General features: G+C 42.2%; 1 protein-coding gene across 1 annotated transcript in view; it reads left to right on the top strand.

Moving 5' to 3' along the window:
- The window catches only part of obscna (obscurin, cytoskeletal calmodulin and titin-interacting RhoGEF a), a 42,986-nt gene that overhangs the window by 9,660 nt on the left and 20,638 nt on the right, over window positions 1-12,688 (top strand). Inside the window, 30 exon segments of the mRNA XM_083888168.1 lie at window positions 108-159; window positions 161-226; window positions 229-375; window positions 377-389; window positions 568-834; window positions 1,517-1,783; window positions 2,190-2,456; window positions 2,549-2,815; window positions 2,975-3,241; window positions 3,329-3,595; window positions 3,720-3,986; window positions 4,127-4,393; window positions 4,544-4,840; window positions 5,020-5,277; window positions 5,395-5,661; window positions 6,160-6,426; window positions 6,529-6,795; window positions 6,951-7,217; window positions 7,336-7,602; window positions 7,806-8,072; window positions 8,190-8,456; window positions 8,685-8,951; window positions 9,205-9,471; window positions 9,594-9,860; window positions 10,009-10,275; window positions 10,410-10,676; window positions 10,883-11,149; window positions 11,280-11,546; window positions 11,808-12,074; window positions 12,355-12,621. Of these exon segments, the coding sequence (XP_083744294.1) occupies window positions 108-159; window positions 161-226; window positions 229-375; window positions 377-389; window positions 568-834; window positions 1,517-1,783; window positions 2,190-2,456; window positions 2,549-2,815; window positions 2,975-3,241; window positions 3,329-3,595; window positions 3,720-3,986; window positions 4,127-4,393; window positions 4,544-4,840; window positions 5,020-5,277; window positions 5,395-5,661; window positions 6,160-6,426; window positions 6,529-6,795; window positions 6,951-7,217; window positions 7,336-7,602; window positions 7,806-8,072; window positions 8,190-8,456; window positions 8,685-8,951; window positions 9,205-9,471; window positions 9,594-9,860; window positions 10,009-10,275; window positions 10,410-10,676; window positions 10,883-11,149; window positions 11,280-11,546; window positions 11,808-12,074; window positions 12,355-12,621 (7,241 nt within the window).

Raw genomic sequence — 12,688 nt, 5'->3', positions numbered from 1 at the left:
TGCATATTTGTTCAATGATTCTTTTGGCTTTAGAGCTTAAATGTTTCAGTATTGTTGTCAAGGCTGTGCGTTTCATATTGAAACAGTGTCTGTGTTTGGTTCAACAGCAATTCCTGCCACATTTTAAAAATGAGCCTAAAGAGTCAGGAGGCTGAAGAGGGGAAACAGTGTGACGTTACGCTGTGAGCTGTCAAAGAAGGGAGTCCTGCTACAGTGGCAGAGGAACGGTCAGGAGCTGTGTGTGAGGAGATGCCTCCAGGGAAGTATCAGATGAGAGTCGAAGGGAAAATAGCTCTGATGACCATTGCCAATGTCCAGTCAGAAGATGCAGGGAGGTACAGCTGCATTGTAGGAGATGAGAAGACTACAGCTGAAAATCAAAGTCAAATGTAAGTGTGAAACACCCAGCTGAAATCAAAGTCAAATGTAAGTGTGAAACACCCAAAACCATAACTAATCGATAGAAATACTGTCTGTAATACAAAAAAAAAACTCCAAAGAGTGAGTTCATTGTGAGTCAGCAGTTACAACAGCGTGGCTCAATTAGTTTATTTTCACATGCCACAGCGCTTCCTGTGATATTCAAACGAGAGCTCCAGCGACTTGTGGCAAAGGAAGGGGACAGTGGAGTTTTCTGCTGTGAGCTCTCCAAACCTGGAGCTCCGGTGGAGTGGAGGAAAGGCAGATTCATACTGAAGCCTGGAGGGAAATATGGGATGAAGCAGGAGGGACATCTCACTAAACTGGTCATCAACAACATAGAGGAGAGTGATGCTGGCATATACACCTGCAAGACTAAAAACAGCCAATCAACTGCTGAGCTCACTGTTCAAGGTGAGACAAGCTGTTCTCACCAAAACCTTTCATTCCTGGTTTTCTGAACCATTTTTTTACCCCTCTTATGTATGTTTTCAAATGTATCCAACAGAATCCCATGAGTGCAGACGTCAAAGAGGTCAGGTTTAAAAATAGCACAAGAAAAGCTATGTGGTTTTACTAAATAGGGAGTCTATTTGTGCATAGTAGTCATCCAGCATGGCAATGTGATCATGGCTGTCAAGATCACATATGACTTTGTATGAGTCATAGCATTTGGACTGTTTAGACTGTAGTTTGATTGATTCAAAATTGTTCTGTAACTAAACTTAAGTATTATTCGATATAATGTTTTTCATGTAAGTAAATTACATGCATAAACATATGTGTCTTGATGTCTTCACCCATCATTTCGGATTTATTCTAAAACAATCCATTATTATACAATACTTTAAAGCATTATAACCCATTATCATTATATAATGGGTAGTAAAATAGTTCAGTAGTAAGCAATAGGCAATTGCTAACTACTGAAAATGTTTTGTTTTCGTTGTTTTCATTTTTTATTATAATTTTTACAGTGTTTATACCTGGCTTTCAACATCCTTGTGCCATAGTAAAACATTGTTTATAACTAATCATTTATGTAATCATTAATTTGGGGTTTCTACTTGTTGCACATGTTCTGAAACATCAACAGCTTTACCATCAAGTTTCAAGCTGCCATTGGTAAACCAGGAGGTAACGGAGGGCAACAGTGTGGTTCTGCATTGTGAGCTCAACAAACCTGCTCCAGTTGTGGAGTGGTGGAGAGGAAGTGAGCTGCTGAAGAATGGAGACAAGTATCAGATGAGAAAGAAGGAACTCCAGGTGGAGATGAAGATTTTGGACCTCAGTCTAGATGACACTGGAGATTATACCTGTATGTGTGGTGAACAGAGAACAACAGCTCGGATCCTGGTGAATGGTGAGTCCTGCATTCAATATAGTCAGGTACACTTTGTTTCAATAGTGCTTTAGTAACCGCTGACCTCACAACCATAGTCTTTAAAACAAGTTATGTATAAAAATGACAAAAAGGGACACTACACACTTGTTAGGTTACTTTCTAGGTCAGAACCTGCACATTTTTATAACACTGAATTATCTTAGGATTTGAAATATGGTGTATATACTTTTTTTCCTTACCCCTACTGACTTTTTGTTTCTGTTGTTTATTTGTTTTCCCACTAATGTTACAGTTATGTCTGCATTTAATTGAATTGAAAACAGTTGTGATAATGCAGGAGATGAACATTTAGACACTGTATCTTGACATGTCAACTGTCAATTTTTTTCTGTCATTTGTAATCTTTTGTCATGGTCCCCTCTAGAACAACCCATTAAATTCCTACAAGAACTGAAAAACATTCAGGTACAGGAGGGAAATGAGGTGATGCTCTGTTGTGAGCTCTCCAAACCTGACATTCCTGTGCAGTGGAAGAAAAAAGATAAAGTTCTGACCAGTGGAGATAAATACCAGATGAAGCAGAATGGCTCCACAGTGGAGCTGCTCATCAAAAAAAGCCAACCTGAGGACAGTGGCACATACAGCTGTGTTTGTGATGACATGAAAACGACTGCCACCATCATTATCACTGGTTAGAGACCTTGTACTGTGCTCAACAGAAAAAAAGGGAAAATAATATGCTTTGGTCATTGGCAGGTTTTGATTTGATTTGTCACTTTTCAGCAATTCCAGTTACTTTCAAGCAGAAGCTGAAGAACCAGGAAGCTGTGGAGGAGGGCAGTGTTATGCTGCGCTGTGAGCTTTCTAAGCCAGGAGTCCCAGTAGAGTGGAGGAGAAATGCTCAGCTACTGAAGGAGGGCGACAAATATCAGTTGAAGCAAGAAGGCCGGGTGGCTGAGATGCTGATTAGAAATTTAAGCCTCAAAGACGCAGGGGAGTACTGCTGTTTTGTCGGCACTGTTGTCACTTCAGCTGACATCAAAGTAAGAGGTATGCTTCACTACAACCAACGTAAAATAACATACAGTATTTTGTGTCTTACCAACAGTGACATCGTCTATGCATATAATGACATAACCATGCCAAATAAAGGCGTTATTTGCTATTTTGGATTCTGCTGAATTTGCTTGTTCATTTTTTTTCCATCAGCACTCCCTGTAACATTTAAGCAAGAGGTCGAGAATTTAGAAGTAAAGGAAGGAGGCAGCGGAGTTTTCTGCTGCAAGCTCTCCAAACCTGGATGTCCAGTTGAGTGGAGGAAAGGCAGAGTTGTCCTCAAACCTGGGTACAAATATGAGATGAGATACGAGGGCGGTCTCACAAAACTGATCATCAATAACGTGGAGGAGAGTGATGCTGGGAGATACACCTGCAAGACCGAAGACAGCCAGTCAACTGCTGAGCTCACGGTCAAAGGTAAGACAGAAAACTGACAGGGAAAATATGAATATTTAACTGTGTCTTTCAAATGAAAGAGACCTCTGACGGTTCTATTCCATGCAGCTCCTCCCATCACATTCAAGACAAAGTTGAGGAACTTGCAGATGGAGGAAGAGAACAGCGTGGTATTGAGCTGTGAGTTATCTAAACCTGGCCTGGCTGTGGAGTGGAGGAAAGGATGTGAGCTTCTGAAGAATAATATCAAGTACCAGATTAAGAATCGAACCAGCAACATGGAGCTGACCATAAGAAATGCACAGCTGGAGGACAGTGGTCTATACAGCTGCATCCATGGTGATGTCAAGACCACAGCCAATGTTACTATCACACGTAAGGGAGTCATTTAATGCAGGTTGAAAAGTACAGTCAGTGTTATCTGTCAAGGAAAACAACACAGCTAATACCATGCTAATTTATTTTCTGATGTTAATTATGTGTCTCTTTTATGCCACAGCAATTCCCCTTGCTTTTAAAATGGGTCTGAAGAACCAAGAGGCCCCTGAAGGTGGTAACGTGTCCCTTCGCTGTGAGCTTTCCAGGGCTGGGGTTCCCGTGCAGTGGTGGAAGGCAGAGGATCAACTCCATCAGGGGGGCAGATATCAGATGAAACAGAAAGGAAACACAGCTGAGATGATAATAAAAAACATCCAGCCAGAGGATGTTGGACAATACAGCTGCACCTTTGGAGAGCAGCAGACAACGGCTGAAGTGAATGTGAGAGGTATGTGACCTTTGTTAACTGCTGAAATTATATTGTACTCTGGACCTTTAATCCACTGCTTTAATTAGAGCCATTGATATCAGTGTCCTCTACCTTTGAGATGATATTCTACTTATTTGTTTCTACGTTTCTTTTATTAGCGGCAGCATCAGTATTCTTTGAGAAGGAACTAGAAGACCAATTGGTAATGGAGGGAAAATCTGTGCTGCTGTCCTGTGAAGTTTCCAATGCTAATGTCCCTGTCACTTGGAAGAAGAACAACATTGTGGTGGAAGAAGGACGATGCATTATAAAAAAGAAAGGCCCCACACACTCTCTGGAGATCAAGAAATTGCTTCTGGAGGATGCTGGAGAGTACTGCTGTATCACCCGCGGCAAAAGGACAGTGGCCAAGCTAATTGTGAAGGGTAGGTGGATATAAGATCATTTGATCCCTCATCTACTGATAATGTGGGTCATTTACAAGATGTTTGAGCTTGAAAATAAATGCACCAAAGGCTCTCAGCTAAGTTACTGTAAATACATCAGATTTCATCTCTAAAAAGCCAGCTATATAGCCCCCTCTTTCTCCACAGAGCGAGTGAAGATTGTTACCGAGCTACAAGACATGACGGTGACAGCAGGAGAGGATGCAGTGTTTGTGTGTGAGCTGAGCCATGCAGATGTGAGTGAGGGTGTCTGGTGGCTTGGGTTTAGCCTTCTGCAGATGAATGAGATGAACCAGATGATGTGCCATGGTCGCCAACAACAACTGATCCTCACCATGACGACACCGGAGGAGACGGGCACTGTGGCATTTGTAATTGGGGATGAAAGGACCTCTGCGCGTCTGCTAGTGGTCCCAAAACCCAAAGGTGAGCTGAAATACCAGATAAAGAGTAGAAATATGTTAAGCTTCCTTTCAACTGTAACCTTTTTAAGGAAGGAGATATCCATTACTTGTGCCATTCATTAAACACACAGTATATCACCTTTATTTGATGTCTGATGTTTGATGATGATTTTTAAGAAACTCATTACTTTAACATTTTAGTTTTAATTGAGGAAATTCCTGAGGATGTTGTAATCATGGAAGGAGACACAGCCACTTTGTCCTGCACAATCTCTGACATTACCTCCACGGTTACCTGGAAACGCAACCATATTCCCCTTCGCAATGGTGATAAATATGAATTACGTAAGGAGGGAAAGGTCAACCTGCTGCTTATTCATGATGTGGAGGCTCTGGATACTGGAATATACTTCTGTGATACAGGAGATATGCAGAGCAGTGCCAAACTTACTGTAACAGGTAAACTTGAAGTATTTGCTTTTAGGAAATGGCTAAGATTGTAAGATTTACCTTGTTATCTTTTTCTCCTTGAAATATATCAGATGCCTCACTGTTATTTTTCTCATATTATTCCAGAGCTCCCTCCATTCTTCCAGGAAGAGTTGCAGAGTGTGGAGGTTGAGGAGGGAGGTTTGACCACTCTGCAATGTGAGCTGTCTAAACTTGGAGTGCCAGTTCAGTGGAAGAAGGACAGACTGCCACTAAGATCCAGCAGGAAATATGAGATAAGGCAGGATGGCTGCTTCCTCCAGCTGCACATCAAGGAGCTCAAACTTGAGGACAGTGGCAGCTACACATGTCAAGCAGGAAGTGCAGAGACCACTGCAACTGTGACAGTAAAAGGTGTGTGAAGTTGTATATATGCACTGAACATTTTACTTTATCATAAAATATATTTTACGATACATATTATGTGTGAGTATAGTATGCAGTTGTTTCAAACCCACAAACTAGCGTTAAAGGTACAGTGTGAAGGATATATTGGTGAAATTGCATTTTGCAGCATAATATCCCCCAAACATCTAGGAGAACCAATGGTAGCCTTCACCTACCTTTAAAACAAAGTGTGTTTAGTTTGTCCATTAAAAACATGGTTGTCCAACATTGTTGCGTCCACAGAGGAATCCAGCTCCTGATGTACATATAAAGGGCCAATTCTGTGATAATGAAAAAAAAATGCAGGAGATTGTATATTGCGAAAATCTGTATAATTATTTTTTATTTTATTCCTGCAAAATGGAAAGAATTTCACCAAGATTTTACGACCAGAACCTTTATGTATGTGACATCTCACAGATTTTAAAGGTGTATAATATATTTGTTCTGGCAAACACTTCTCAGAGCCCCTTCCATTCTTCAAGAAAGGCTTAGTAAGTGTGGAGGCTGATGAGGGAGGTGTCGTCTCCCTGTCCTGTGAGCTATCTCGACCGGGAGTGCCAGTTAAGTGGAAGAGGAACAAGCTGCCACTGAGAGCAAACACAAAGTATGAAATCATACAAGATGGCTGCCGCATTTATCTACACATCAAGGAGCTCAAACCTGAGGACAGTGGCAGCTTCACATGTCAAGTGGGAGGTGCAGAGACCACTGCAACTGTGACAGTGAAAGGTGTGTGAATTTAGCTTGGAAGACTTTCGTGATCATCTGAAGTTGCTGAAAATCTAATATTTCTTATACTGAAACATCCCAACTTCCTTCACACTTTTCCAGAGCTCTTGCCATTTTTCAAAAAAGAACTGGAAAATGTGGAGGCTGAGGAGGAAGGTACAGCTTCTCTGTACTGTGAGGTGTCGAAGCCTGCAGTGGCAGTGCAGTGGAAGAAGAATAAACTGCCACTGAGAGCAAACATGAAGTATGAGATGAGGCAGGATGGCTGTCTCCTCCAGCTGCACATCAAGGAGCTCAAACCTGAAGACAGTGACAGTTACACATGCCAAGCAGGAAGTGCAGAGACCACTGCAAGTGTGACAGTGAGAGGTGTGTAAATCTTGTAAATGAGTGTGTACTTTTAACCTTATAATGATGTGTGTTCTATGAGATCTGGTAGCTATGTCACACTGTCAACAACGTCATTTTCATATAGAGACAATCAAAAAGACAATTATCCTCTTTTTTTAATTACATTTTCACAGAGCTCCCACCATTTTTCAAAAGGGCCTTACAAAGTGTGGAGGCTGAGGAGGGAGGTACAGTCTCACTGTCCTGTGAAGTGTCAAAGCCTGATCTATCAGTCCAGTGGAAGAAGAACAGTCTGCCACTGAGAGCCAGCAGGAAGCACAAGATGAAGCAGGATGGCTGTCTACTGGAGCTCCACATTGATGAGCTCAAACCTGAGGATAGTGGCAGCTACACATGTCAAGCAGGCAGTGCAGAGACCACTGCAAGTGTGGCCGTGAAAGGTATGTGTGCTTGTTTTGTGTTGTTGGGTCTGGACTTGGATGATATGCAACTATATTGTTAATGGTTGGTGGTGGCACTTTGAATAATTTATTATTCTGCTCTGTACCACCAACCAAGAGCTGGCTCCATTCTTCCACAAGGAATTACAAAATGTGGAGGCTGAGGAGGGAGGTACAGTTTCTCTGTGCTGTGAGGTGTCTAAGCCTGGAGTGTATGTGCAGTGGAAGAAGAACAAACTGCCACTGAGAACAAACAGGAAATACAAAATAATACAAGAGGGCTGCCTGCTTAACCTACACATCAATGAGCCCAAACCTGAGGACAGTGGCAGCTACTCATGTCAAGTAGGGAGTGCAGAGACCACTGCAAGTGTGACAGTGAGAGGTGTGCAAACTTTGGAGATGTTTTGGAAAATGTGACTGTCAGTGATATTTAAATCAAAGAGACTTGGCGTTGTGATTATTTAGTTATGTCAGTTAAAATAGTAATGTAAACTTTCTTAAATAATAAGGTCATGTGCATTGTGGGCAGCTATATCTATTAATGTCTGATGACAATATTCCCATCTTTATGACAATGTTTCACAGAGATCCCACCTTTCTTCATGAATGACTTACAAAGTGTGGAGGCAGAGGAGGGAGGTACAGTCTCACTGTCCTGTGAAGTGTCAAAGCCTGATCTATCAGTCCAGTGGAAGAAGAACAGGCTGCCACTGAGAGCCAGCAGGAAGCACAAGATGAAGCAGGATGGCTGTCTACTGGAGCTAGACATTGTTGAGGTCAAACCTGAGGACAGTGGCAGCTACACATGTAAAGCAGGCATTGCAGAGACCACTGCAAGTGTGACAGTGAGAGGTGTGTGTTATTGTTGTGTGTGAAGTTTATAATATGCAACAAAATATATGTATAGTTCTCATTGGCAGTGATGCTGTCTTAAATAATATATTGTTCTGTTCTGTACCACATATCTAGAGCTGGCTCCATTTTTCTACAAGGAATTACAAAATGTGGAGGCTGAGGAGGGAGGTACAGTTTCCCTGTGCTGCGAGGTGTCTAAACCAGGGTTGCCCATACAGTGGAAGAAGAACAAACTGCCACTGAGGGCAAACACAAAGTATGAAATAATACAAGATGGCTGCCTACATTATCTCCACATCAAGGAGCTCAAACCTCAGGACACTGGCAGCTACACATGCCTAACAGGAAGTGTTGAAACCACCGCAACTGTGATAGTGAAAGGTGTGTCAATCAGGGCAGATTGTATGAGAAAATTGTACTACTACACTTTCATGTTGACTCTGTTCTATATATTAGTCATTATGTCATCTTACCTCCACCTTATTGTAAATCCTGCAACTGAAAATATACGTTGTTTGTAAAAAAAAAAAATTGTAAAGAAATGTTTTATTTTGTATTGCATTTAAAGAGTTTTTCCATCATCTAACAGTGTCTTTGCATTTTACCCAGAACTTCCTCCATTCTTCAAGAAAGGCTTAATAAGTGTGGAGGCTGATGAGGGAGGCCCGGCCTCCTTGTCCTGTGAGTTGTCTAGATCTGGAGTAACAGTTCAGTGGAAGAAGAACAAACTGCCGCTAAGAGCAAACGGGAGGTATGAAATAATAAAAGATGGCTGCCTGCTTCATCTCCACATCAAGGAGCTCAAACCTGAGGACAGTGGAAGCTACACATGTCAAGCAGGCAGTGCAGAGACCACTGCAACAATGGCAGTGAGAGGTGTGTGATTTCTGGATATGTATATGGCAACTATGACTGTGTCAGTAATACCTGTATCAAAGCGACTAGGCTTTGTGATTATTCAGTTATGTCTTATAATAATGTAAACTTACTGAAAATCAATTTGATTAAATGTGATATGGACCAATCACCATTGAATAAGTTAATGTGCATGTTAGGCCAACACATCTTTTTATGTCTTGGGTACAATTTCTAAAGACAATGTCCCCCTCTTAATGACAATGTTTTGCAGAGCTCCCACCTTTCTTCAAAAGGGAATTGAAAAATCTAGAGGCTGAAGAGGGAGGTACAGTCTCACTGTGCTGTGAGGTGTCGAAACCTGGTCTGTCAGTGCAGTGGAAGAAGAACAGGCTGCCACTGAGAGCCAGCACGAAGCACAAGATGAAGCAGGATGGCTGTCTACTGGAACTCCACATTGATGAGCTCAAACCTGAGGATGGTGGCAGCTACACATGTCAGGCAGGAATTGCAGAGACCACTGCAAGTGTGACAGTAAAAGGTGTGTTATTGTGTATTGTTGAGTGTCAATTTTATAATATGCAACAAAATGTATTTATAGTTATTATTTGGTACTTCATCTGGCGGCATCTTGAATAGTATTGTGTGTTCTATGCCAACTAGAGCTGGCTGCATTCTTCCACAATGAATTACAAAACGTGGAGGCTGAGGAGGGAGGTACAGTTTCCCTGTGCTGTGAGGTGTCTAAACCAGGGGTTTCAGTACAGTGGAAGAAGAACAAGCTGCCACTGAGTGCAAACATAAAATATGTGATGAAGCAGGATGGCTGTCTCCACCAGCTGCACATCAAAGAGCTCAAACCTGAGGACAGGGGCAGCTACACATGTCTAACAGGAAGTGTTGAGACCACTGCAACTGTGACAGTGAAAGGTGTGTAGATCTGGAAAATGAATGTGTACTTTTAACCTTATAACGTATGTGTTCTTTGAGATCAGGTAGTAAATGTCACAATGTCAGCAATATAATTTTTTATAACTAAAAAGGACAATTAACCTCTTTTTTAATGACATTTTCACAGCGCTCCCACCATTCTTCAAAAGGGCCTTACAAGATGTGGAGGCTGAGGAAGGAGTTACAGTCTCACTGTCCTGTGAGGTGTCTAAACCTGGTCTGTCAGTCCAGTGGAAGAAAAACAGTCTGCCACTGAGAGCCAACAGGAAGCACAAGATGAAGCAGGATGGCTGTCTACTGGAACTCCACATTGATGAGCTCAAACCTGAGGATGCTGGCAGCTACACATGTCAGGCAGGAATTGCAGAGACCACTGCAAGTGTGGCCGTCAAAGGTATGTGTGCTTTTTGTATGTTGTTGGATCTAGACTATATAATATGCAACTAAATATATTTATTATTCTTATTGACGATGGTTGGTGGGGGTACCTTGAATAATTTATTCTCCTGCTCTGTACCACCAACCAAGAGCTGGCTCCATTCTTCCCCAAGGAATTACAAAATGTGGAGGCTGAGGAGGGAGGTGAAGTTTCTCTGTGCTGTGAGGTGTCTAAGCCTGGCGTGTCAGTGCAGTGGAAGAAGAACAAACTGCCACTAAGAACAAACAGGAAATACAAAATAATACAAGATGGCTGCCTGCTTCACCTCCACATCAATGAGCCCAAACCTGAGGACAGTGGCAGCTACTCATGTCAAGTAGGGAGTGCAGAGACCACTGCAAGTGTGACAGTGAGAGGTTTGTGAACTTTGGAGATTTATATGGCAAATGTGACTGTGTCAGTGATCAAAGAGACTAGACTTTGCAATTATTCAGTGAGGCCACTTGTAATAATAATGTAAACCTCCTGAAACAGGTGATGTGTATGGTGGGCAGAAATATGTTAAGGGCTCGGGTACAACTTCTGATGACAATGTTGTTATCTTTATGACAATGTTTCACAGAGAGCCCACCTTTCTTTGAGAAGGACTTAAAAAGTGTGGAGGCTGAGGAGGGAGGTACAGTCTCACTGTCCTGTGAGGTGTCTAAACCTGGTCTGACAGTGCAGTGGAAGAAGAACAGGCTGCCACTGAGAGCCAGCAGGAAGTTTAGGATGAAGCAGGATGGCTGTCGACTGGAGCTCCACATGGATGAGGCCAAACCTGAGGACAGTGGCATCTACACATGTCACGCAGGAATTGCAGAGACTACTGCAAGTGTGACAGTGAAAGGTGTGTGTGTTGTCTGTTGTTGGGTCTGGACTATATAATTTGCAACTAAATATATGTATTATTCTAACTGGCAATGGTTGGTGATGGTATCTTTAATAATTTATTCTTCTGCTCTGTACCACCAATCAAGAGCTGGCTCCATTCTTCCACAAGGAATTACAAAATGTGGAGGCTGAAGAGGGAGGTACAGTTTCTTTGTGCTGTGAGGTGTCTAAGCCTGGATTGTCAGTGCAGTGGAAGAAGAATAAACTGCCACTGAGAGCAAACAGGAAGTTTAGGATGAAACAGGATGGCTGTCTACTGGAGCTCCACATTGATGAGGTCAAACTTGAGGACAGTGGCAGCTACACATGTCAAGTAGGCAGTGCAGAGACCACTGCAATTGTGACAGTGACAGGTGTGTACATTCTGGAGATTTATACAGCTTTATATGGATTCACGACTGTCGGCAATATCTAAATCAGTGAGACACAACTTTGTAAAGTTATTCAGTAAGGTTACATCTAACGATAATGTAAACTTCCTGAAAATCAATATGATTTACTATGGAGTAAACTCTGTATCAAGTTAGTTGACATAGGACATACTACACATCTGTTAATGTCTTGTGTACAACTTATAGTATCAATGTCTCTCTCTTTGTTACAATCTTTCACAGAGCTCTTACCATTCTTTAAGAGGGACTTACAAAGTGTGGAGGCAGAGGAGGGAGGTACAGTCTCACTGTCCTGTGAGGTGTCTAAACCTGGTCTGTCAGTCCAGTGGAAGAAAAACAGTCTGCCACTGAGAACCAGCAGGACACACAAGATGAAGCAGGATGGCTGTCTACTGGAACTCCACATTGATGAGCTCAAACCTGAGGATAGTGGCAGCTACACATGTCAAGCAGGAAGTGCAGAGACCACTGCATCTGTGACAGTGAAAGGTATGTGCGCTTGCTGCATGCTGTTTGAGGTTTATAACATACAACAAAATAATCTTCAGTCAGGTACACTTGCATCATAATTAAACGATGAGGTCATATAGATTGTCCCTGCCAAACAGGGAGCACAATGCAGGAAATCCCGTACAAGACCGAGCCTAAGCAAGACACTGAATAACACTTAACTTGTGAGCCTGTCAAACTAAAATCTAGAAAGTTGGAGGACACTTTATCTTGCACTGTCTTTAATAATATATTGCTCTGCTCTGTACCATTTATATAGAGCTGGCTCCATTCTTCCACAAGGAATTGCAAAATGTGAAGGCTGAGGAGGGAGATACAGTTTCCCTGTGCTGTGAGGTGTCTAAATCAGGAGTTTCAGTGCAGTGGAAGAAGAACAAACTGCCACTGAAAGCAACCATGAAGTATGAGATGAAGCAGGATGGCTGTCTCCTCCAGCTGCATATCAAGGAGCTCAACCCTGAGGACAGTGGCAGTTACACATGTCAAGTAGGAAGTGCAGAAACAACTGCAACTGTGACAGTAAGAGGTGGGTGGTAAGCTTTGATACCCGATTGGCAAGGAATAAATGCTGTATATGTGTTTCAAACTTTCAC

The sequence above is a fragment of the Microchirus variegatus genome (assembly GCF_963457635.1).
Source record: "Microchirus variegatus genome assembly, chromosome: 4".
Lineage (NCBI taxonomy): Eukaryota > Metazoa > Chordata > Actinopteri > Pleuronectiformes > Soleidae > Microchirus > Microchirus variegatus.
The sequence above is the reverse complement of the archived record's forward strand: the minus strand, read 5'-3'. Positions and strand labels throughout refer to the sequence as shown.